This window comes from Anomaloglossus baeobatrachus, chromosome 1 (assembly GCF_048569485.1).
Source record: "Anomaloglossus baeobatrachus isolate aAnoBae1 chromosome 1, aAnoBae1.hap1, whole genome shotgun sequence".
Lineage (NCBI taxonomy): Eukaryota > Metazoa > Chordata > Amphibia > Anura > Aromobatidae > Anomaloglossus > Anomaloglossus baeobatrachus.
The window spans coordinates 507,765,340-507,791,507 of NC_134353.1; the positions used below are offsets into that span (position 1 = coordinate 507,765,340).

Below are 26,168 nucleotides of genomic sequence, written 5' to 3' on the forward strand. Positions count from 1 at the left end.
CAGCAGCCAGATCTCTGTCCCTCAGATGTGGTCAAATAAAAGGCCACTTCCTCCGACCCATGACAAAGCTAAGAGGTTGACTCTATCCCTCTGTAAGCTGTTGGCTACCGAAATGCTGCCTTTCCGCCTAGTGGACACACAGGATTTTAGAGACCTTATGTCTGTCGCTGTGCCCCAGTACCAGATGCCTAGTCGCCACTACTTCTCTAAGAAAGGTGTGCCCGCGCTACACCAGCATGTCGCACACAACATCACCGCTTCCTTGAGAAACTCTGTGTGTGAACGGGTGCATTTCACCACCGATACTTGGACCAGTAAGCATGGACAGGGACGTTACATGTCGCTGACTGGGCACTGGGTAACTATGTTGATAGATGGTGAAGGGTCTGCTGCACAAGTCTTGCCGTCCCCACGACTTGTGTGTCAATCCTCTGTCTGTCCAAGTTCCGCCACTGCTTCTGCATCCTCCACCTCATCTGGGTCCTCCACCTCCGCCCCAAGCCTGCCTGGTCAGGCCACCAGCGTTCTCACTGCGCAGAAGGAATCACGCACCCCTCATTACTATGCTGGCAGCAGAGCGCAACGGCATCAGGCGGTCTTTAGCTTGACATGTCTTGGGAATAAGAGTCACACAGCTGAGGAGTTGTGGTCAGCTCTGCGGTCCGAGTTTAATAAATGGTTGTCTCCACTCAACCTGCAGCCTGGTAAGGCCGTGTGCGACAATGCTGCAAACCTGGGTGCGGCCCTTCGCCTGGGCAAGGTGACACACGTGCCTTGTATGGCTCACGTGTTGAACCTTGTTGTCCAGCAATTTTTAACACACTATCCCGGCCTAGATGGCCTTCTGACCAGGGCACGTAAACTGTCTGCAGTGCTCACTTCCGCCGTTCAACCGCCGCAGCTGAGCGACTTGCATCGCTCCAGAAGTCTTTCGGCCTGCCGGTTCATCGCCTGAAATGCAATGTGGCGACACGCTGGAATTCAACTCTCCACATGTTACAGCGACTGTGGCAGCACCGGCGAGCCCTGGTGCAATACGTCATGATGTATAGCCTGGGCCAACGAGATGCAGAAGTGGGGCAGATCACCCTGATGGAGTGATCTCAGATCAAGCACCTATGCACCGTTCTGCACAGTTTCGACATGGCGACGAATATGTTTAGCGCTGACAATGCCATTATCAGCATGACGATTACAGTCATTTACATGCTGGAGCACACGCTAAACACTATTCGGAGTCAGGGGGTGGGACAACAGGAAGGGGAGGAACTACAGGAGGATTCATATGCGCAAGACACAACAACATCACCAAGGTCCAGACGTTCATCATCACCAACGCGGCAGGCATGGGACCATGGGGGACAGGGATCAACAAGGGCGCATGGTAGCAGGCGAGATGTTGAGGAAGGTGCAGGAGGACATGAAGATATGGAGGACGAACTGTCCATGGACATGGAAGACTCAGCGGATGAGGGAGACCTTGGTCAAAATTCAGTTGAAAGAGGTTGGGGGGAGATGTCAGAGGAAGAAAGAACGGTTAGCACCTCTATGCCACAAACACAGCGTGGACTTGGTCCGCATGGCTGCGCAAGACACATGAGTGCCTTCTTGTTGCACTACCTCCAACATGACCCTCGGATTGTCAAAATTAGAAGTGATGATGACTACTGGCTTGCCACACTATTAGATCCCCGGGACAAGTCCAAATTTTGTGACATAATTCCACCCATAGAAAGGGACGCACGTATGTGTCACGCTCCCCGGGTCCTCACCCCCGCTCCCCGGCTCACCTGCCACGCTGCCCGCTCCTCAGCCCCCGGATTCCGTCCGTCCCAGGCCCCCTGGTCCCCGATCCCGGCGCCCGACGGCTTCCCAGGACCTGGCCGGCTCCCCTGCGTCCTCCCCTCAGCCTCCTTCCCTGGCTTCTGGCACCCGGGCGGCGCGCATGCGCGTTAGGGCGCGCGCGCGGTCACTGACCCTTTCTTAAAGGGCCAGCGTCCATTAACAGGAAATGAGGTTGAACAGGTACTGGGTATAAAGGGGGTTAGTGTCCAAGGGGGCGGGGCCTGATCTTCGTGTTCCCTGAGCTAGGAGTCAGGTCTCCTGGTGTTTATGTGCCTGTACTCACCTATCTCTCTTTGTAGAGCCGTACCTGCCTCGCCATCCCGTCTGCCGTATCCTGAACCCCGCACACTGTCCGTCTGCCATCTGACAGTCCGTACCATCTCGGATCCCTGCGGTGACCCGTCATCTCGCTCCTGAGGTTCCGGACCCCGCCTGATATCATCTCGGCTTCCGAACCTGAGCTACGTCACCAGGACTACCATCTGTGACACCGTGGTCCCAGGGACTCCTCCGCTGCCTTCACTTGCACGGACTGTTCTGCTGCCCATCAGTGCTTCAGCTGCCGGACTCCCTACCACCATCTTAAGAGTTCGGTCCAGTGGATCCACCTCCTGGGTCGGCCCGACCGCCCGGCCGTGACAGTAAGATCAGGCCATGGATCCCGCTGCAGCACTAGCGGCCTTGCAAGAGGAACTCCGACGTCAGCATGAAGTCCAGACCCGCATGTTGCAATTTATGACCTCCGTGGACACCCGCCTGTACACGTTACAAGCATCAATGACGCCTGCGGCACCCAGGTCCCCAGCTATGCAAGCCATGGCTCCCGCACCAGTGGCAGCCTCTTCAGATGCTTCCCGTCTCCGTTTGGCGTCACCACCTCGTTATGCTGGAGATCCCAAGACCTGCAGGGGCTTCATAAACCAGTGTTCCCTTCATTTCACGCAGCTGCCACATCTGTTCGCCTCTGACCAAGCCAAGGTCGCCTTTATAATGTCTCATCTGGAGGGCGAGGCGCTGGCGTGGATGAACCCCTTGTGGGAGAAGGAGGACCCCATGACCAAGAACCTTCAAGAGTTCCTGCAGGCCTTTCGCAGCACCTTCGACGAGCCGGGACGCGCCTCTGCGTCTGCTTCATCCCTCCTCCGCCTACGTCAAGGAACACTGACGGTGGGTCAATATGCCATCCGTTTCCGTACTTTGGCTTCTGAACTCGGGTGGAATAATGAGGCCCTGACAGCCGCCTTCTGGGAAGGACTCTCGAGTCGCATCAAGGATGAGTTGGCGGGTCGTGACGTGCCCTCCACCCTAGATGCCCTGATTGCCCTAGCCACTCGAGTGGACATTCGTTTCCAGGAACGCTCCAAAGAGCTGTATCGTGAGAGACGTGCAGTACGGCACTCCCCTCCTCCACAGAAGTCCTCTGTGCCTCACTCTTCAACAGCTGGGATTCCTGTCCACGAGCCCATGCAGGTTGACCGAGTACGACAGTCTGACCAACGTAGAGCAGAGCGGCTCGCCAAAGGCCTCTGCTTTTACTGCGGAGAGGGCACACATCTCTTACGCTCCTGTCCGGAAAGGCCGGGAAACTCCAAAGCCTAGGGTTGGTAGGAGAGGCCACCCTAGGTGCTGGGACTCTCTCAGACCCAGTTATGTGGACAGTACAAGTGTCAACAGGAGAGACGCGCTTCACGGCTGAGGCATACCTCGACTCCGGAGCAGCAGGCAATTTTATCCAGCAGGCCACGGTGGACAAGTACCAGCTGCCTGTTACTCCACTCGATAAGCCCCTAATGATTGCCTCGGTGGATGGGAGACCCCTCTCTGATACCATCTCCTGGATCACCAAGCCGGTGGAATTGCGTATAGGTGCTCTGCACACCGAGAACATCGCTCTCTACGTCCTTCCACACATGTCCCATCAAATCCTGCTGGGACTTCCTTGGTTGCGGACACACGAACCATCAGTCAGCTGGGGTACTGGCGAAATCACTCGTTGGGGCTCTGCCTGTCATGAGAGATGTCTAAAGTCCCTACAACCAATCCGACGTCCCCCGGCTCCAGAGAACCTACCGGAACTGCCCTCGGCCTATTGGTCCTTCGCGGACGTTTTTGACAAGAAGGAGTCTGAGGTACTTCCGCCACACCGTCCCTACGATTGCGCCATCGACCTGCTCCCAGGAACAACACCACCTCGAGGACGGATATATCCGTTGTCTCCAGCGGAAACCAGGGCCATGTCCACATACATCACGGAAAGCCTGGCAAAGGGATTCATCCGGAGATCCTCCTCTCCTGCGGGAGCAGGTTTCTTCTTCGTTAAGAAGAAAGAGGGTGACCTACGCCCATGCATTGACTACCGGGGCTTGAATCAGATCACCATAAAAAACAAGTACCCCCTACCGCTCATCCCCGAATTGTTCGACCGGCTCAGAGGAGCCCGTGTGTTCACCAAATTGGATCTTCGGGGTGCCTACAACCTAGTTCGTATCCGCTCTGGGGACGAATGGAAGACCGCATTTAATACTCGCGACGGGCACTACGAATACTGCGTGATGCCCTTCGGTCTGTGTAACGCTCCTGCCGTATTCCAAGAACTGGTGAACGACATATTCCGGGACCTCCTCTACCTCTGTGTAGTAGTTTATCTGGATGACATCCTTGTCTTCTCTCCGGACCTCCAGACCCACAGAGAGAACGTAAAGCTGGTTCTACAAAGACTGAGAGAGAATCGTCTCTACGCCAAATATGAGAAGTGCGTCTTTGAGCAGTCTTCTCTCCCTTTCCTGGGATACATCATCTCGGGTACTGGGTTGCAGATGGATCCAAAGAAGGTCTCCTCCATACTCAACTGGCCTCCTCCTTCTGGACTGAAGGCAATCCAACGGTTCCTGGGATTCGCCAACTACTACCGCCAGTTTATCCCGCACTTCTCCGCCCTGACTGCCCCTCTCTCCGCTTTGACCAAAAAGGAGGCTAAACCAAAGGACTGGTCACCTGCGGCCGACGCCGCGTTTTGCTCTTTGAAGCGAGCTTTCGCCTCCTCTCCTGTACTCCACCGACCGGAGTTAAACCGCCAGTTCACCTTGGAGGTGGATGCCTCCTCCTCAGGAGCCGGAGCAGTGCTCATGCAAAAATCCTCCTCCGGGAAGATGGTGACTTGCGGTTTCTTTTCTAAGAGCTTCTCAGCACCAGAACGGAATTACACCATCGGTGACCGAGAATTATTGGCGGTCAAACTAGCTCTGGAGGAGTGGCGCTACCTCCTGGAAGGAGCAGTGTACCCCGTGACCATCTACACGGACCACAAGAACCTGGAATACCTGCGGTCCGCTCAGCGACTGAACCCGCGGCAAGCCAGGTGGTCCTTATTCTTTGCCAGGTTTGACTTCCAGCTCCACTTCCGACCCGCGGACAAGAATATACGCGCCGATGCCTTGTCTAGGTCCCTCATGTCCATGGAGCAGGAGGAAGAGACTACCCAACCTATCATCCCTCCTAGCAAGATTGTTCCGGTGGCTCCCGTCACTCTGGCCCAGATACCACCCGGGAAGACCTATGTCTCGGAGACCGACAGGCAAAAAGTGTTACACTGGGGTCATGCCTCAAAAACAGCCGGCCATGCAGGCCAGAAGAGAACATGGGGTGCGATTGTACGCCATTACTGGTGGCCATCCCTTCGCACTGACGTCGCCGCCTTTGTCTCTGCCTGCTCCTCTTGTGCCAGGAACAAGACGCCCAAACACCTGCCCTATGGCCGTCTGCTGCCTCTACCGATACCCTCAGTTCCCTGGCAACACATTGCGATGGACTTTATTACGGACTTGCCATTATCCTCTGGACACACAGTCATATGGGTCGTGGTGGACCGGTTCTCCAAAATGGCCCACTTCATCCCCATGGCTGGACTGCCCTCTGCTCAGGAACTCGCGGAAGCCTATATCCATCACATCTTCCGCTTGCATGGCTTTCCATCCCACATCGTGTCCGACAGAGGAACTCAGTTCACCTCCCGCTTCTGGAGGGCGCTCTGCAAACACCTGGGAGTAACTCTGGACTTTTCTTCCGCATACCATCCTCAGTCTAATGGCCAAGTGGAGAGGGTCAATCAAATCTTGACATCCTTCTTACGTCACTATGTCAACACCCATCACGACGACTGGTCCACGCTTCTGCCTTGGGCTGAGTTCTCACATAACCACCACATCAGTGAGTCGTCCTCCAAATCTCCCTTCCATGTCGTTTACGGACTTCAGCCCTCCGTTCCATTGCCTATATCCCCTTCTTCGGATGTCCCTGCGGCTGATACTGTAGCCCGTGACTTCGCTACCATTTGGGACTCTGTCAAGGCGTCCCTTGGACGCGCTTCCCAGCGGATGAAGAAACACGCTGACAAAAGGCGTCTAGACCCTCCGTGTTTCTCTCCTGGAGACCTCGTCTGGCTTGCTTCCCAGTACGTCCGCCTGAAGATACCGTCATACAAGCTGGGTCCTCGCTACATTGGGCCGTTTAAAGTCCTCAGCAAGATCAATGAGGTTTCCTACAAGCTACAGCTCCCGGCCACGATGAGGATACCCAACTCATTCCACGTCTCCCTGCTCAAGCCGGTGGTCCTTGGTCCCTTCTCCAATGCTGCCAGTCCGGCCCCTCCACCTATTGCCGATGACGACATCTATGCGGTAAGGGATATCGTGGCCATGAAGACCGTACGAGGTCGGCAGTTCTTCCTGGTGGACTGGGAGGGGTATGGTCCTGAGGATAGGTCTTGGGAGCCCAGGGAGAACGTGGGCACTCCTCTTATCCGTGCCTTCATGTCCCGGTTGCGGGGTGGGGGGCGTGGGGGGGGGGTACTGTCACGCTCCCCGGGTCCTCACCCCCGCTCCCCGGCTCACCTGCCACGCTGCCCGCTCCTCAGCCCCCGGATTCCGTCCGTCCCAGGCCCCCTGGTCCCCGATCCCGGCGCCCGACGGCTTCCCAGGACCTGGCCGGCTCCCCTGCGTCCTCCCCTCAGCCTCCTTCCCTGGCTTCTGGCACCCGGGCGGCGCGCATGCGCGTTAGGGCGCGCGCGCGGTCACTGACCCTTTCTTAAAGGGCCAGCGTCCATTAACAGGAAATGAGGTTGAACAGGTACTGGGTATAAAGGGGGTTAGTGTCCAAGGGGGCGGGGCCTGATCTTCGTGTTCCCTGAGCTAGGAGTCAGGTCTCCTGGTGTTTATGTGCCTGTACTCACCTATCTCTCTTTGTAGAGCCGTACCTGCCTCGCCATCCCGTCTGCCGTATCCTGAACCCCGCACACTGTCCGTCTGCCATCTGACAGTCCGTACCATCTCGGATCCCTGCGGTGACCCGTCATCTCGCTCCTGAGGTTCCGGACCCCGCCTGATATCATCTCGGCTTCCGAACCTGAGCTACGTCACCAGGACTACCATCTGTGACACCGTGGTCCCAGGGACTCCTCCGCTGCCTTCACTTGCACGGACTGTTCTGCTGCCCATCAGTGCTTCAGCTGCCGGACTCCCTACCACCATCTTAAGAGTTCGGTCCAGTGGATCCACCTCCTGGGTCGGCCCGACCGCCCGGCCGTGACAGTATGCTGGAGTATCAGCATAAGCTGTTACTCGATCTTAGCTCGGCTTTTACACCAAACAACCGTGCAGGTGAAGGGAGTGATTCTCCCAGTTGTAACTTGACAAACATGGGACGGCATCGTCATCTTCAACAGTCTACCCGTACCAGTAGGACCGTATCTGGTGCTGGTAACAGCAATTTTATGGAATATTTTCATAATTTTTTTAGACCCTCCTTTGCAAGGCCACCAGAGACAACAAGTCTGACACATAGTCAACGGATGGAGAGGATGATACAGGAGTATCTCCAAATGAACATCGATGCAATGACTTTGCAAATGGAGCCTTGCTCCTTTTGGGCTTCAAATCTAGAAAAATTGACAGAGCTCTCCAGTTACGCCTTGGAGATTTTGTCGTGTGCAGCTGCCAGCGTTGTCTCTGAACGTGTCTTCTTCAGTGCTGCTGGGTGTGTGCTGACAGATAAGCGCACGCGTCTGTCCAGTGACAATGTGGACACACTGACGTTCATCAAAATGAACAAGTCATGGATCCAGAAGGAATTTACTACCCCTGTGTCATCCTGGGGAGAGTAAATGCTTGTGGATTTGGAATGTGCTTGATGCAAATCAAAACATCCTGTTTGCAACTAGGGCACAAGTGCTGCCACTGATGGGGTGTCTGTGTGCCCAATGTTGGGAAAAAAGGTAGACTCCGCTTGGAGTAACCCTTGCTTGATGTGTTTTTTAAAAATGATACAAGATGAACAGATCTGAAGGCAACATGAAGGCAACATCATGTCTCCGCCTGCACTTTTCTCACAAACCTGCATTTTTCCAGGGACACCCTACTCAACACCGTCTACAGACAGCAGCCAGATCTCTTTCCCTCAGATGTGGTCAAATAAAAGGCCACTTACTGCGACCCATGACAAAGCTAAGTGGTTGACTCTATCCCTCTGTAAGCTGTTGGCTACCGAAATGCTGCCTTTACGCGTAGTGGACACACAGGATTTTACAGACCTTATGTCTGTCGCTGTGCCCCAGTACCACATGCCCAATCACCACTGCTTCTCCAAGAAAAGCATGCCCGCGCTACACCAGCATGTCGCACACAACATCACCACTTCCTTGAGAAAATCTGTGTGCGACAGGGTGCATTTCAACACAGATACTTGGACCAGTAAGCATAGACAGGGTCATTACATGTCACTGACTGGGCACTGGCAAACTATGGTGAGAGATGGAGAAGGGTCTGCTGTACAAGTCTTGCCGTCCCCACGAGTTGTTTCAATCCTTGTTCTGTATGAAGAAGTTAATACACTGCTTCTGCCTCTTCAACCTCGTGTGGGTCCTCTACCTTGGCGCAAACCCTGTGTGGTCAGGCCACCCTTCCTTGCAACTGCGCACAAGGACTACCACACACCTCCTTACTATGCTGGCAGCAGAGCTCAATGCCATCAGGCGGTCAAAGCTTTACTTTGAAATGTATGGGAAATGTGAGTCACACCGCTATTACAGAGAATAGTAGTCAGGCAGGGTCAAAACATTAATTGAGGAACAGGAACAGAATGGGACGGCCAGGAAAGAATCAGAAAACAAGCAGAGTTGAAATGCGTATCGGCCAACAAGGTACATAAACAGCAAGCAGGAAAAGTAGTCAGGTAACAAGCACACAAAATCATAAAACTGAACTGGGGGTAAAATTAACCAGAGGTTCATAGCTATGTCTGGCAGTGGTCTGCAGACAGGATGGGCATAAAAAAGGGTGTGGTGTCTTCCCATTGGTTGTAGCTGAATGATGGTATTTCATCTGTGAGATACCCACCAGCTACATTCAGCCAGAGATTCTGCATCTGTCAAGGTAATGCAGCCCAGTGGGTGAGCATAACCTGCGTCCACCTGCGCCGCTGGCATCGACTACTCTCACATCATCAGCACTATTCATGAAAGGAACACGTTGTCACCTGGCAACCGGAGTACAAATTGACGGAGCGGACTACGTTGGTGACTTAACAGCCGTGTGCGGCAATGATGCAAACCTGGCTGCGGGCCATCCTCAGGGCAATGTGACACACGTGCCTTTTAGGGCTCACGTGTTGAACCGAATTCGCCAGCAATTTTTAAAACACCATCACGGCCTACATGGCCTTGTGCAGTGGGCACGCTCGCTATGTGCTCACTTCCATCGTGCGCACACAGCAGCTCAACAACTTTCATCACTCCGGAAGTCTTAGGGTCTGGCAGTTAAACGCCGTAAATGCGATGTTTCGACACGCAGGAATTGGAATCTGCACATGTTGCAGCGTGTGTGGCAGCACCGCAGAGCCCTGCTGAAATACGGTAAGACATATAGCCTGGGATAACTTGATCCAGAGGTGGTGCAGATCACGCTGCTGGAGTGGTGTCAGATCAAGGACCTATGCACCCTGCTACACAGTTTTGAAATGTCGACGAAGATGTTTAGCACTGGCAATGTCATTCTCAGCGTGACAATTCTGGTCATCTACATGATGGAGCACACTGTAATTATTATTCTGAGTCAGGTGTTGGGACAAGAGGAAGGGGAGGAAGTACAGGAGGAGTCATATGCGGAAGGGATAACAAGATCTACGAGGTCCAGATGGTCAGCGGCACCTATGCGGCATTCATGGTGAGGGAGAGGGATTAACAAGGGCGCATAGTATCAGCAAAAAGTGTTGATGAAAGTGCAGGAGCCCATGAAGAAATGGAGGACGAACTGGCGATGGGCATGGAAGACTCAGCAGATGAGTGAGAGCTTGCTCACATTTCGGTTGTGCGAGGTTGTGGGTAGAGGGCAGAGGAAGGATGCACGATTCTCACCTCTCTGCCACCAACACACCAAGGACTTGGTCCTCCTGGATGCACAAGACACATGAGCGCCTTCTTGCTGCACTACCTACATGACCCTCGGATTGTATGAATTTGAACTAATCCTGAATACTGGGTTGCCACACTGTTAGATCCCCGGTACAAGACAAAATTTGGCGAACTAATTCCTGCCATAGAAATAGACGCACGTATACAGGAGTATCTGCAGAATGTGGTACGCAATCTTAGATCTACTTGTCCACTAAACACCAGTGCTGCACAGAGTGAATCTCAACGCTTTGTCATGGATAGGAGGAAATGGTCTTTTACTTGTCCACATCGGAGGGACCGAGGGATGGCTGCTGTGCTGAGATGGCGTTGAGTACGGTGTCCCTGCACAGTTGCACTTTTGGTCATATCCCAAAATGAGTTGAAAAAGGACAGATGCTGTTGGAAAGGGGAACAGGTGTGTTGGAAAGGGGAAAAAAGTTTTGGTCCGTGGATTTGGTGGTTAAGCAACTGTAACATTTGCTGAAGAAACAACATCTGTTACAGTGGGACTGGCAGATTTGGATAAAGTGGTATATGTCACGCTCCCCGGGTCCTCGGCTCCCCTTCCCGGGTCCCCTGCCCCGCTCCCCGGCTCACCTGCCACGCTCCCCGCGTCCCAGTCCCTTGTGCCCGTCCTTCCTGGCCTTCCTGGCCGCCGATCCCGGCGCCCGACGGCCTCCCAGGCCCTGCTCGGCTCCCCTGCGTCCTCCTCTCAGCCTCCTTCCCTGGCTTCTGGCACCCGGGCCGCGCGCACGCGCATTAGGGCGCGCGCGCGGTCACTGACCCTTCTTAAAGGGCCAGCGCCCATTAACAGGAAATGAGGTTAGACAGGTACGGGGTATAAAGGGGGTTCTTGTCCAAGGGGGCGGGGCCTGATCTTCGTGTTCCCTGAGCTAGGAGTCAGGTCTCCTGGTGTTACTGTGCTCGTACTCACCTATCTCTCTTTGTAGAGCCGTGCCTGCTTCGCCATCCAGTCTGCCGTATCCTGAAACCCGAACGCTGTCCATCTGCCATCCTGACAGTCCGCACCACCTCGGATCCCTGCGGTGACCCGTCTTCTTGCTCCCAAGGTTCCGGACCCCGCCTGACATCATCTCGGCTTCCGAACCTGAGCTGCGTCACCCGGACTACCACCCGTAACTCCGTAGTCCCAGGGACTTCTCCGCTATACCTGTGTGCAAGGACTGCTCTGCTGTTTCTAGTGCTCCAGCTGCCGGACTCTTTGCTACCATCTAGGAGTTCGGTCCAGTGGATCCACCTCTTGGGCCTTGCCCGTACACCTGGCCCTGACAGTAAGATCAGGCCATGGATCCCGCTGCAGCACTATTGGCCCTGCAAGAGGAACTCCAACGCCAGCGTGAAGTCCAGACCCGCATGCTGCAATTTATGACCTCCGTGGACACTCGCCTGTACACATTACAAGCATCAATGACGCCTGCAGCACCCAGGTCTCCCACTAGGCAATCCACGGCTCCCGCACCAGTGGCAGCCGCGTCGGATGCTTCCCGACTCCGTTTGGCGTCACCTCCTCGTTATGCTGGAGATCCCAAGACCTGCAGGGGCTTCATAAACCAATGCTCCCTTCACTTCACGCAGCTGCCCCATCTGTTCGCCTCCGACCAAGCCAAGGTCGCCTTTATAATGTCTCACCTGGAGGGCGAGGCACTGGCGTGGATGAACCCCTTGTGGGAGAAGGAGGACCCCATGACCAAGGATCTTCAAGAGTTCCTGCAGGCCTTTCGCAGTACCTTTGACGAGCCGGGACGCGCCTCTGCGTCTGCTTCATCACTTCTCCGCCTACGTCAAGGAACACTGACGGTGGGCCAATACGCCATCCGTTTCCGCACTTTGGCTTCTGAACTCGGGTGGAATAATGAGGCCCTGACAGCCGCCTTCTGGGAAGGACTGTCAAGTCGCATCAAAGATGAGTTGGCGGGTCGTGACATGCCCTCCACCCTAGATGCCCTGATTGCCCTAGCCACGCGAGTGGACATTCGTTTTCAGGAGCGCTCCAAAGAGCTGGTTCGTGAGCGACGTGCGGTACGGCACTCCTCTCCGCCACAGAAGTCCTCTGTGCCACAGTCATCTACAGCTGGGATTCCTGTCCACGAACCCATGCAGGTTGATCGAGTACGACAGTCTGACCAACGTCGAGCAGAGCGGCTCGCCAAGGGCCTCTGCTTTTACTGCGGAGGGGACACACATCTCCTACGCTCCTGTCCGGAAAGGCCGGGAAACTCCAAAGCCTAGGGTTGGTAGGAGAGGCCACCCTAGGTGCTGGGACTCTCTCCGACCCAGTTATGTGGACGGTACAAGTATCAACAGGAGAGACGCGCTTCACGGCTGAGGCATACCTCGACTCCGGAGCAGCAGGCAATTTTATCCAGCAGGCCACGGTGGACAAATACCAGCTGCCTGTTACTCTACTCGAGAAGCCCCTACTGATTGCCTCGGTGGATGGGAGACCCCTCTCTGATACCATCTCCTGGATCACGAAGCCGGTGGAACTGCGTATCGGTGCTCTGCACACCGAGAACATCGCTCTCTACGTCCTTCCACACATGTCCCACCAAGTCCTGCTGGGACTTCCTTGGTTGCGAACACACGAACCCTCAGTCAACTGGGGTACTGGCGAAATCACCCGTTGGGGCTCTGCCTGTCATGAGAGATGTCTAAAGTCTATACAACCAGTCCGACGACCTCCGGTTCCTGAGAACCTACCGGGTCTGCCCTCGGCCTATTGGTCCTTCACGGACGTTTTTGACAAGAAGGAGTCTGAGGTACTTCCGCCACACCGTCCCTACGATTGCGCCATCGACCTGCTCCCAGGAACAACACCACCTCGAGGACGGATATATCCGTTGTCTCCAGCCGAAACCAGGGCCATGTCCACCTACATCATGGAAAGCCTGGCAAAGGGATTCATCCGGAGATCCTCCTCTCCTGCGGGAGCAGGCTTCTTCTTCGTTAAGAAGAAAGAGGGTGACCTTCGCCCATGCATTGACTACCGGGGCTTGAATCAGATTACTATAAAAAACAAGTACCCCCTACCGCTCATCCCCGAACTGTTCGATCGGCTCAGAGGAGCCCGTGTGTTCACCAAACTGGATCTTCGGGGTGCCTACAACCTAGTTCGTATCCGCTCTGGGGACGAATGGAAGACCGCGTTTAATACTCGCGATGGGCACTATGAATACTGTGTGATGCCCTTCGGTCTGTGTAACGCTCCTGCCGTATTCCAAGAACTGGTGAACGACATTTTCCGGGACCTCCTCTACGTATGTGTAGTAGTTTATCTGGATGACATTCTTGTTTTCTCTCCGGACCTCCAGACCCACAGAGAGAACGTAAAGCTGGTTCTACAAAGACTGAGAGAGAATCGTCTCTACGCCAAATATGAGAAGTGCGTCTTTGAGCAGTCTTCTCTTCCTTTCCTGGGATACATCATCTCGGGGACTGGGCTGCAGATGGATCCCAAGAAGGTCTCCGCCATTCTCAACTGGCCTCCCCCTTCTGGACTGAAGGCAATCCAACGGTTCCTGGGATTTGCCAACTACTACCGCCAGTTTATTCCTCACTTCTCCGCCCTGACTGCTCCTCTCTCCGCTCTGACCAAAAAGGAGGCTAATCCAAAGGACTGGTCACCTGCGGCCGACGCCGCATTTTGCTCCCTGAAGCGAGCATTCGCCTCCTCTCCTGTACTCCACCGACCAGAGTTAAACCGCCAGTTCACCTTAGAGGTGGATGCTTCCTCCTCAGGAGCCGGAGCAGTGCTCATGCAAAAATCCTCCTCCGGGAAGATGGTGACTTGCGGTTTCTTCTCTAAAAGCTTTTCAGCACCTGAACGTAATTACACCATCGGTGACCGAGAGCTATTAGCGGTCAAACTGGCTCTGGAGGAATGGCGCTACCTCCTGGAAGGAGCAGTGTACCCCGTGATTATCTACACGGACCACAAGAACCTGGAATACCTGCGGTCCGCTCAGCGACTGAACCCACGGCAAGCCAGGTGGTCCTTATTCTTTGCCAGGTTTGACTTCCAGCTTCATTTCCGACCCGCGGACAAGAATATACGCGCTGATGCCTTGTCTAGGTCTCTCATGCCCCTGGAGCAGGAGGAAGAGACTATCCAACCTATCATCTCTCCTAACAAGATTGTTCCGGTGGCTCCTGTCACTCTGGCCCAGATACCACCCGGGAAGACCTATGTCTCTGAGACCGACAGGGAAAAAGTGTTACACTGGGGTCATGCCTCGAAAACAGCCGGCCATGCAGGCCAGAAGAGAACATGGGGTGCGATTGTACGCCATTACTGGTGGCCATCCCTTCGCACGGACATTGCCGCCTTTGTCTCTGCCTGCCCCTCTTGTGCCAGGAACAAGACGCCCAAACACCTGCCCTATGGCCGTCTTCTGCCTCTGCCGATACCCTCAGTTCCATGGCAACACATAGCGATGGACTTTATTACGGACTTGCCAGTATCCTCCGGACACACAGTCATATGGGTCGTGGTGGATCGGTTCTCCAAAATGGCTCACTTCGTCCCTATGCCCGGACTGCCCTCTGCTCAGGAACTCGCGGAAGCCTATATACAACACATCTTTCGCTTACATGGCTTTCCTTCCCACATCGTGTCCGACAGAGGAACTCAGTTCACCTCCCGCTTCTGGAGGGCTCTCTGCAAACATCTGGGAGTGACTCTGGACTTTTCTTCCGCTTACCATCCTCAGTCTAATGGCCAAGTGGAGAGGGTCAATCAAATCTTGACATCCTTCTTACGTCACTATGTCAACGCCCATCACGACGACTGGTCCACGCTTCTGCCTTGGGCTGAGTTCTCCCATAACCACCACGTCAGTGAGTCGTCCTCCAAATCTCCCTTCCATGTCGTTTACGGACTACAGCCTTCCGTCCCGTTGCCTATATCCCCTTCTTCGGATGTCCCTGCTGCTGATACTGTAGCCCGTGACTTCGCTACCATTTGGGACTCTGTCAAGGCGTCCCTTGGGCGCGCTTCCCAGCGGATGAAGAAACACGCTGACAAAAGGCGTCTAGACCCTCCGTGTTTCTCTCCTGGTGACCTGGTCTGGCTTGCTTCCCAGTACATCCGACTGAAGATTCCTTCCTACAAGCTGGGTCCTCGCTACATCGGGCCGTTTAAGGTCCTCAGCAAGATCAATGAGGTCTCCTACAAACTGAAGCTTCCGGCCACGATGAGAATTCCCAACTCCTTCCACGTCTCTCTCCTCAAGCCGGTGTTCCTTGGTCCCTTCTCCGCTGCTGCCAGCCCGGCTCCTCCTCCTATTGCTGAGGACGACATCTACGCGGTAAGAGATATCGTGGCCATGAAGACTGTTCGTGGCCGGCAGTTCTTCCTGGTGGACTGGGAGGGGTATGGTCCTGAGGATAGATCCTGGGAACCCAGGGAGAATGTGGGCACTCCTCTGATCCGTGCCTTCATGTCTCGGTTGTGGGGAGGGGGGCGTGGGGGGGGGGGGGGTACTGTCACGCTCCCCGGGTCCTCGGCTCCCCTTCCCGGGTCCCCTGCCCCGCTCCCCGGCTCACCTGCCACGCTCCCCGCGTCCCAGTCCCTTGTGCCCGTCCTTCCTGGCCTTCCTGGCCGCCGATCCCGGCGCCCGACGGCCTCCCAGGCCCTGCTCGGCTCCCCTGCGTCCTCCTCTCAGCCTCCTTCCCTGGCTTCTGGCACCCGGGCCGCGCGCACGCGCATTAGGGCGCGCGCGCGGTCACTGACCCTTCTTAAAGGGCCAGCGCCCATTAACAGGAAATGAGGTTAGACAGGTACGGGGTATAAAGGGGGTTCTTGTCCAAGGGGGCGGGGCCTGATCTTCGTGTTCCCTGAGCTAGGAGTCAGGTCTCCTGGTGTTACTGTGCTCGTACTCACCTATCTCTCTTTGTAGAGCCGTGCCTGCTTCGCCATCCAGTCTGCCGTATCCTGAAACCCGAACGCTGTCCATCTGCCATCCTGACAGTCCGCACCACCTCGGATCCCTGCGGTGACCCGTCTTCTTGCTCCCAAGGTTCCGGACCCCGCCTGACATCATCTCGGCTTCCGAACCTGAGCTGCGTCACCCGGACTACCACCCGTAACTCCGTAGTACCAGGGACTTCTCCGCTATACCTGTGTGCAAGGACTGCTCTGCTGTTTCTAGTGCTCCAGCTGCCGGACTCTTTGCTACCATCTAGGAGTTCGGTCCAGTGGATCCACCTCTTGGGCCTGCCCGTACACCTGGCCCTGACAGTATATAATCTGTGACCGCTATATAACGAAAATTAATAAGAAAAGAAAGAGAAAGGTATATATCCCCATCAGCAGTCAGTGTCCACCGTGCTCCCAGTTGGAAAAGGAGAGGTTGGCAACTTGAAGGTTTGGTGGAGGATACAGAGCTGTGTGGCTATGAAACTAATAGTAGCCTGAACCGAGTTAGACGCCATTCGGATCTGGAGACTGTGAGCCCTGTTAGCGTCACAGGGTCCACATGCCCACCCAGCCCAGGAACTCCCTGTTAACAACACAGGGGCCATTGAGTACGCTGACCGTGTGCGTAGGGGCCACACCTGTGGACAGCAGGCGCATCAGCAGCAGCAGGCCTGTTAATGCCACTGGGCTGCACAAGCAGGACTGTTAGGACAGGAGCTGGTCTTAACCGTTCTGCGTTACCAACTGTGGTGGTGGCCTGCATCCACCACCCGATCCCTGCCTACCTCTGGCCTAAAGCCGCAATGGGTTCAACACATGGAGGTGTGCTCTTTCGGAGCATAATAGAAGACTGCGCACCTCCTTGTTGGCTCCAGCCCCTTTTATAACCTGGGTCCGCCCCAAACCAGGGTGAACCACAATGCACCTCCTGGAGACAAAAGTAGAGTGACACGTCATGAGTGGCATAACTAGCGTCCTATTTGGAAACGCAACTTCAATGATGACCTCATGGCTGCCATGACCCAAACACCTCACCAGTCATCGTCTGAGCATCAATAATGCGGTGACAAGTCATAGGTGTGGGCCTCTGCAAGCCATTTGGGAGGACACCTGATGCCCTGTGGTCTATATGGGACCCCCACATCAGGGCCAGGGCCAAAGAGTTCATTACCGGACCTAGTCTCTGATGCAGGAAGTGCCTGAGCATGCTCAGTAGCATGAAATACAGTCTCTGAAAAAAGACTATCAGCTTTAGCATGGTGTCTATGCCCAAAACAGGACTTAGACCCGGCACGGAATGCAAGCACCTGTGCAAAGAGGCTTTTCACACTTAGTGTGGGAGCATGCGCTGTATCCCGAAATGAAAACTTAGCGTCAGGAATGGCACAGTCAGGCTGAGCATACTCACTAGGCGAAACACTGTAATATGCTGCAGCTGGGGTACATCGGCACACGCATGCGCACTAGCTGCCTCTCCACACTTAGACGTGGAGGGGAAATTTGTCTTGGAGATGCTGTCTATGAACAGAAGGAAAAGCTAAAGGAAGCCTGACTTTCTATCCCTCCGAATTATGAAATGCAGCAATGAATTCCATGAGTTTGCTATAACATTAGCGTAGCAAAATGTGCATGAGGGTGTGATGTAGAGGTGCTAGAAATAGCTTGTCACCAGTGGGGCACTAATGGAATACAACAGCCAGTTCTATGATGCCACAAAATGGCAGTATTTTGTGCTATCATTATAGCTTATTAAAAACAGAGCACGAGGTTGTCATGCAGAGGTGCTGCACATAGATTTGCAGTAGTGTGAATTGACAAAAGTACAATAGCCACGTTTAGGATACAACTAGGTACAGTGAGTGTTTGCTAGTAAAATTGCTTAGTTTAAAAAAGTTGTAGTGTGCAATGCAGGCAGACGTGCTATACAAATGTCTTTGCACTAGTGGGACTATAGCAAAGTCCAATAGCCACGTATAGGATGCCACTAGGTACACTGAGTGTGTGCTAGTATAATGGCTTCGTTATAATTTGTTGGAGTGTGCAACGCAGGCAGATGCGCTCTGCAAATGTCTTGGCACTAGTGGGACTATAGCAAAGTCCAATAGCCACGTATAGGATGCCACTAGGTACACTGTGTGTTTGCTAGTATAATGGATGAGTTTAAAAAAGATAGAGTGTGCAATGCAGGCAGACGTGCTGCAAATAACGTTCCAATACTGTGAATTGACAAAAGTACAATAGCCACGTTTAGGATACAACTAGGTACAGTGAGTGTTTGCTAGTATAATGGCTTCGTTATAATTAGTTGGAGTGTGCAACGCAGGCAGATGCGCTCTGCAAATGTCTTGGCACTAGTGGGACTATAGCAAAGTCCAATAGCCACGTATAGGATGCCACTAGGTACACTGACTGTTTGGTAGTATAATGGCTGAGTTTAAAAAAGTTAGAGTGTGCAATGCAGGCAGACGTGCTGCAAATAACGTTCCAATACTGTGAATTGACAAAAGTACAATAGCCACGTATAGGATGCCACTAGGTACACTGACTGTTTGCTAGTATAATGGCTGAGTTTAAAAAAGTTAGAGTCTGCAATGCAGGCAGACGTGCTGCAAATAACGTTCCAATACTGTGAATTGACAAAAGTACAATAGCCACGTTTAGGATGCCACTAGGTACACTGACTGTTTGCTAGTATAATGGCTGAGTTTAAAAAAGTTAGAGTGTGCAATGCAGGCAGACGTGCTGCAAATAACGTTCCAATACTGTGAATTGACAAAAGTACAATAGCCACGTTTAGGATGCCACTAGGTACACTGACTGTTTGCTAGTATAATGGCTGAGTTTAAAAAACTTGGAGTGTGCAATGCAGGCAGATGTGCTCTGCAAATGTCTTGGCACTAGTGGGACTATAGCAAAGTCCAATAGCCACGTATAGGATGCCACTAGGTACACTGAGTGTGTGCTAGTATAATGGCTTCGTTATAATTTGTTGGAGTGTGCAACGCAGGCAGATGCGCTCTGCAAATGTCTTGGCCCTAGTGGGACTATAGCAAAGTCCAATAGCCACGTATAGGATGCCACTAGGTACACTGAGTGTTTGCTAGTATAATGGCTTAGTTATAATGAGTTGGAGTGTGCAACGCAGGCAGATGCGCTCTGCAAATGTCTTGGCACTAGTGGGACTATAGCAAAGTCCAATAGCCACGTATAGGATGCCACTAGGTACACTGAGTGTTTGCTAGTATAATGGCTTAGTTATAATGAGTTGGAGTGTGCAACGCAGGCAGATGCGCTCTGCAAATGTCTTGGCACTAGTGGGACTATAGCAAAGTCCAATAGCCACGTATAGGATGCCACTAGGTACACTGAGTGTTTGCTAGTATAATGGCTTCGTTATAATTTGTTGGAGTGTGCAACGCAGGCAGATGCGCTCTGCAAATGTCTTGGCACTAGTGGGACTATAGCAAAGTCCAATAGCCACGTATAGGATGCCACTAGGTACACTGAGTGTTTGCTAGTATAATGGCTTCGTTATAATTAGTTGGAGTGTGCAACGCAGGCAGATGCGCTCTGCAAATATCTTGGCACTAGTGGGACTATAGCAAAGTCCAATAGCCACGTATAGGATGCCACTAGGTACACTGAGTGTTTGCTAGTATAATGGCTTCGTTATAATTAGTTGGAGTGTGCAACGCAGGCAGATGCGCTCTGCAAATGTCTTGGCCCTAGTGGGACTATAGCAAAGTCCAATAGCCACGTATAGGATGCCACTAGGTACACTGAGTGTTTGCTAGTATAATGGCTTAGTTATAATGAGTCGTAGTGTGCAACGCAGGCAGATGCGCTCTGCAAATGTCTTGGCACTAGTGGGACTATAGCAAAGTCCAATAGCCACGTATAGGATGCCACTAGGTACACTGAGTGTTTGCTAGTATAATGGCTTAGTTATAATGAGTTGGAGTGTGCAACGCAGGCAGATGCGCTCTGCAAATGTCTTGGCACTAGTGGGACTATAGCAAAGTCCAATAGCCACGTATAGGATGCCACTAGGTACACTGAGTGTTTGCTAGTATAATGGCTTCGTTATAATTTGTTGGAGTGTGCAACGCAGGCAGATGCGCTCTGCAAATGTCTTGGCACTAGTGGGACTATAGCAAAGTCCAATAGCCACGTATAGGATGCCACTAGGTACACTGAGTGTTTGCTAGTATAATGGCTTCGTTATAATTAGTTGGAGTGTGCAACGCAGGCAGATGCGCTCTGCAAATGTCTTGGCACTAGTGGGACTATAGCAAAGTCCAATAGCCACGTATAGGATGCCACTAGGTACACTGAGTGTTTGCTAGTATAATGGCTTCGTTATAATTTGTTGGAGTGTGCAACGCAGGCAGATGCGCTCTGCAAATGTCTTGGCACTAGTGGGACTATAGCAAAGTCCAATAGCCACGTATAGGATGCCACTAGGTACACTGAGTGTTTGCTAGTATAATGGCTGAGTTTAAAAAACTTGGAGTGTGCAATGCAGGCAGATGTGCTCTGCTAATGTCTTTGCACTAGTGGGACTATAGCAAAGTCCAATAGCCACGTATAGGATGCCACTAGGTACACTGAGTGTTTGCTAGTATAATGGCTTCGTTATAATTAGTTGGAGTGTGCAACGCAGGCAGATGCGCTCTGCAAATGTCTTGGCACTAGTGGGACTATAGCAAAGTCCAATAGCCACGTATAGGATGCCACTAGGTACACTGAGTGTTTGCTAGTATAATGGCTGAGTTTAAAAAACTTGGAGTGTGCAATGCAGGCAGATGTGCTCTGCTAATGTCTTTGCACTAGTGGGACTATAGCAAAGTCCAATAGCCACGTATAGGATGCCACTAGGTACACTGAGTGTTTGCTAGTATAATGGCTGAGTTTAAAAAACTTGGAGTGTGCAATGCAGGCAGATGTGCTCTGCTAATGTCTTTGCACTAGTGGGACTATAGCAAAGTCCAATAGCCACGTATAGGATGCCACTAGGTACACTGAGTGTGTGCTAGTATAATGGCTTAGTTATAATTCGTTGGAGTGTGCAACGCAGGCAGACGTGCTGCAAATGTCTTGGCACTAGTGGGACTATAGCAAAGTCCAATAGCCACGTATAGGATGCCACTAGGTACACTGAGTGTTTGCTAGTATAATGGCTTCGTTATAATTTGTTGGAGTGTGCAATGCAGGCAGATGTGCTCTGCTAATGTCTTTGCACTAGTGGGACTATAGCAAAGTCCAATAGCCACGTATAGGATGCCACTAGGTACACTGAGTGTTTGCTAGTAAAATTGCTTAGTTTAAAAAACTTGGAGTGTGCAATGCAGGCAGATGTGCTCTGCAAATGTCTTTGCACTAGTGGGACTATAGCAAAGTCCAATAGCCACAGATAGGATGCCACTAGGTACACTGAGTGTTTGCTAGTATAATGGCTTACTTAGAATGAGTTGGAGTGTGCAGAGGACAAGAGGGTACAGTGGCAGGATTGTGGTGCTCTGGGTAGAGGAATGGAAGCCTGCCTTTCTATTCCCTCCTAATGGTGAAATGCAGGGAGGAAATCCCTGACCTGGGCTACACAGACGCTGTTGCTGTTTGCAGGACCTGTCACCTATGGCTCTCTGACCCTGCCGGTACGAGCCCTTAAAAGGACTGCTAGAATGTGCTCTCCCTAAGCTGTCTAACGCTGTGTATGCAGCGCATACAGCTGTATCGGCGATAGGACAAAGGACGGAACTGCGACAGTGATGTCTGACACCAAAGACGCAGAAGGCAGATAATGGCGATCGTGAAGAAAATGTCCGGTTTTATAATGCAGGGACATGTGACATGCAGATCCTATCACACATGCCGTTGCTTCTCTGCCTCAAAGTCCACTTAGGTGTGTGTGTGTCTGTGAATGGCTGACATGCTGGCCAGCCCCACAAGACGCGCGCGCTTAGGGAAGGAAGACAAGAAAAAAAAAAAAAAAAATGGCGATCGCCATTATAGAAACAGCAGTGATCTGAAGGCGCTGTTCACGCACACTATACACTGAAATGTGATAATAGTTTGATTCACAGAGTGACTTACACTATTACAGCAGAAACCAAGCTAAGATTTAGCTGTTTTTTGGCTGCTAGAACCGTTCTCGAACGTTTCTAGAACTATCGAGCTTTTGCAAAAAGCTCGAGTTCTAGTTCGATCTAGAACATGCCCCAAAATCACTCGAGCCTAGAACTGGAGAACCACGAACCACGAACCGCGCTCAACTCTAGTTAGGACTACTACGTCCATACTGCAAAAAAGTATAAACTGTTCAGCTCACCCAGTCCAGACGATGCAAGGACACAGAAAATTCGACCAATAGTCCACAAACATCCACTAGGAAAAGGTATCCAGCATCTAAGTCCAGAGATTTAGTAAAAAATCCAATTTTATTTAACCTATTAAAAACACTCCAATTTAAAATAACGATCCATATTGCAATAACAGAGGACGCGTTTTGGACTTTATGTCCTTATTCTAAATCCTTCCATACAGCAGTATTCATATTCTTCTGCACCCTTCAAGAGTGGAATTAACTACAATTAACATAAACTCTCACTACATTTTGAAAAAATATATTATTATATAGAAATAAATCATTTCACCTGTATCCCACACAAATTTGTGTGCTAAACACCAGTGAGGTTCCAATAGTTCCAGGTAACTACGATATTTGCATTTAAAGGGGTTTTCCAGTTTTAGAAATCCACCGCCCTTTGGTTGCAGTTTGTTTGGGGTTTTTTTAATGTACACTGCTCACCCTCCTCAGGTCCAATGCAGCATCTCCCCTGCTGCTCCCAGTGTCTATCATTACAGCGCTGATGTCATGTCGATAGTGCTGCAGTTGTACCGCCCCTGTGTCAGCGGCCGAGCCGCTCGGATCCGGGACTGCGGCAGCTCGAGGGGTCTCCGGGATCGGCTGGTCACGCGGACACCCGAATGTAAAAGGGGGGATATGTACAGGGGGCTTAGGAGTTTGTGATGCCACCCACGGTGCGCGGTAAGATGGAGTACCACTGCTGCTGTTGGAGCGCCCGGTAGCGGTGGTATGGCAGCAAGGTGTTTGACCTCTCCGTGGGTAGGGGGTTTGCCCCGGGTCCCGGTGATGGTAGCGAAGGGGTGCCGTTGGGAGAGGAAAGGGTTTATGCGTACTCACTCAGTCCAAGAATACTGACCGACAGCTTGTAAACCAGAATTCTGAGCACCACTGCAGCAAGGAGGGAGCACGCTTGGATCCGTGTCCTTGGTGTTGCTTGTTAGCTTGTGACCTTTTCCGTGGCACCTTCTTCACTATTTGGACCCTGTAGTGTGGAACTAGTCGGGTTCCACTCACCCGTATGGCTAACGGAGTGAGCTTGCTCTCTGGATTCACGCTTGGAATTTTCTGGACTGTGTTTTGGGAAAGTCCTATCCCCTCGTTGCGCCAGTACCCCGATTTTGGAGCGGGTGAGGGATGAATCTTGAAGACTTCACCCCGTCTGGTAAATTACCAGGATGCTTGAAGCTACTTCCTGGCCTAGGGTCCACGTACCCCGTAATGCCCTGGCCCCTGCCCGAAGATGGCTCAAGGCCGCCGGCTGCCCTCCTCGGCAGATCCATGCCCCTTCACACGATCCCCTGCGGCCATGGTTCCAGCTCCTACCAGGCCCAGACCAACGTCTGCCACCTAGTAGTCTCAAGGAGCCATGCTCCACAACGGTGACCTCTCACTTCGAGAGCCACCACTTCACACTCCTCCTCTTTCACTTTCTCTTCTCACTTCTCACTTCCCCTACCAACCTCCCAAGTGGGTGGCCCTAGTCCCTTCAGGCCCCCCCAATGGTGTGTCTGGTGGGTGTGGTGCAAAGTGTTCCTAGAGTTTTGACTGTCTCTGATCTTAGCAACACCAAAGGACAGGGATCCGTAACCAAGGAGGATGTGGATACTGTGCAGAAGGGCAGGTTGCACAATACCCTGTGACGACCTGATAGGCCAGGGCGTCACACAGTCAATAATTGAGTTCACTGGCTCTGAACAGATCAAGCCATCAACTCTGTCAGAGCCATTCAGTTCAGTAATTGGCTGCACCTTTGTCAATGTGTTTATAGCACTGCAGATGACAAAAGACACCAGGAGCAGCAGTGGAGACTCAGTAGTGGACCCAGAGAGAGTAATTACAGGACAGTTTGTTTTCTAAAACAAACTGCAGCCAGGGAACAGAGCTTTTCAGAAACCGGAAAACCTCTTTAAGATACAGTATACTTAATGTATGTAACTGCACCTTCATACATATTATATTGGTCTTTATTGCACAGTGTAAGTGACAGGCCTATAATTAGGCTTTCAGCTGGGGATCCTTGTTTTAAGTGTATGTAAATTATGTGTTTAATGTTTACTTATGTGTTTTTTCTGTCAACAGCTAGCCAGTGTCAAGCTTACGAGGTCTTCCAAGCTGATGCTAAATTGGTCCTGAGCAAACTTGTCCACCTTGAAGTGTCCGCATGCATGGAGTGGAACTTCAGATCAGTCCCCTTTGATCATACTCGTTTTTTACTACGGAAACAAGAGAAAATAATCAATGATGGCTGCAAATTAGGTATGTTTTTAACAAGCCGTAATAAAGGTATTGATAGACTTCAGATTTCAGATTTGTATGTCTCCTAGATATGAACCTCCGAAAATTTAAAGAGTAACCATCATTTTCATTTTTTCTTCCTCATAAATCAATAGTAAAAATGAAGATAAGAAACTTTCTAATATATATTATGTGAGTAATCTGCTTCTTTCTTCTCCTGGACTGATCATTCACTTTAATGTAAACCAGAGTTACAGCTCACACATGTGGCCGCAAACCATGCCCACCTTGAAAATACCTTGAAAATCGTATGCTCATTTGTCCACACCTTTGGGCATGGTCTTTGGCCACACTGCAGTACCCTGTTATTGGTGTATTGTAGAGTAGGTAAAGCATAACCTTTTAATGCCTCCATTCAGTTTATTACTAGAATATACTACTGTGCAAATGTTTTAGGCAGGTGTGGAAAATATGTTGCAAAATAACAATGCTTTAAGAAATAGAAGTGTTGTTAATTGTCTATTTTTCTTAAAATTATTAACAAGATGCAAAGTGACTGAACATAAGGAGAAATCTAAATCAAATCAATATTTGAGAGACTAATACAGATGATCCAGCATTTTGAAATTCAAATTGACTTATTTTTTTTTATTTTTTAAAAAATCAATGTCATGAATTGCAGGTAGTTTAATTGTGCTGAAATGATGTTTCTTAAAGTGTGACGTTTACTAATCGATAGGGATGAGTGGACCCGTGGAAGTTCGGGTTCGCCGGGTTCAGCTGGACTTTAGTTAAAAGGTCAGGTTTGGGACCTGAACTTGATCCAAACTTGACTCCCCGATCCCAATCCCCATATAAGTCAATGGGGACCCGAATGTCTGTGCTTTTAAAATGGTTGTGAAATGGTCATAGTAAGGGTTAGGGAACTGCAAAAGAACGCAACATGGAAGAATTGCCTTGCAAACAATTGTGGATTGGGAACAAATAAAAAAAATGATATGGGGTACAGCCTATTTTTGATAACCAGCACAGGTAAAGCAGACAACTGCAGGCTGAGACCCTCAGCTGTCTGCTGTACCTTGGCTGATAATCAAAAATAGAGGGGATCCCTCGCCATTTTTTTTAAAATTAATTCAATAACTAAATAAAAAGTGTGGGGTCTGCCCTATTTTTGATGACCAGGCAAAATAAAGAAGATAGCTGGGGGCTTTTATTATCGTGCTGGAAAGTCCCATGGTTATTTGGCCCTTTCCAGGCTGAAAATAGCAGCCAGCAGCTGCCCCAGAAGTGGCGCATCCATTAGATGCTCCAATTCTGGTGCTTTGACCGGCTCTTCACAA

General features: G+C 51.6%; 1 protein-coding gene across 1 annotated transcript in view; it reads left to right on the plus strand.

The window, feature by feature from the left end:
• SHOC1 (shortage in chiasmata 1) overlaps window positions 1-26,168 on the plus strand; it is a 525,180-nt gene that overhangs the window by 307,645 nt on the left and 191,367 nt on the right. Inside the window, exon 15 of the mRNA XM_075348066.1 lies at window positions 24,673-24,849. Coding sequence (XP_075204181.1) covers window positions 24,673-24,849 — 177 coding nt within the window. The remainder of the gene's footprint in view (window positions 1-24,672; window positions 24,850-26,168) is intronic.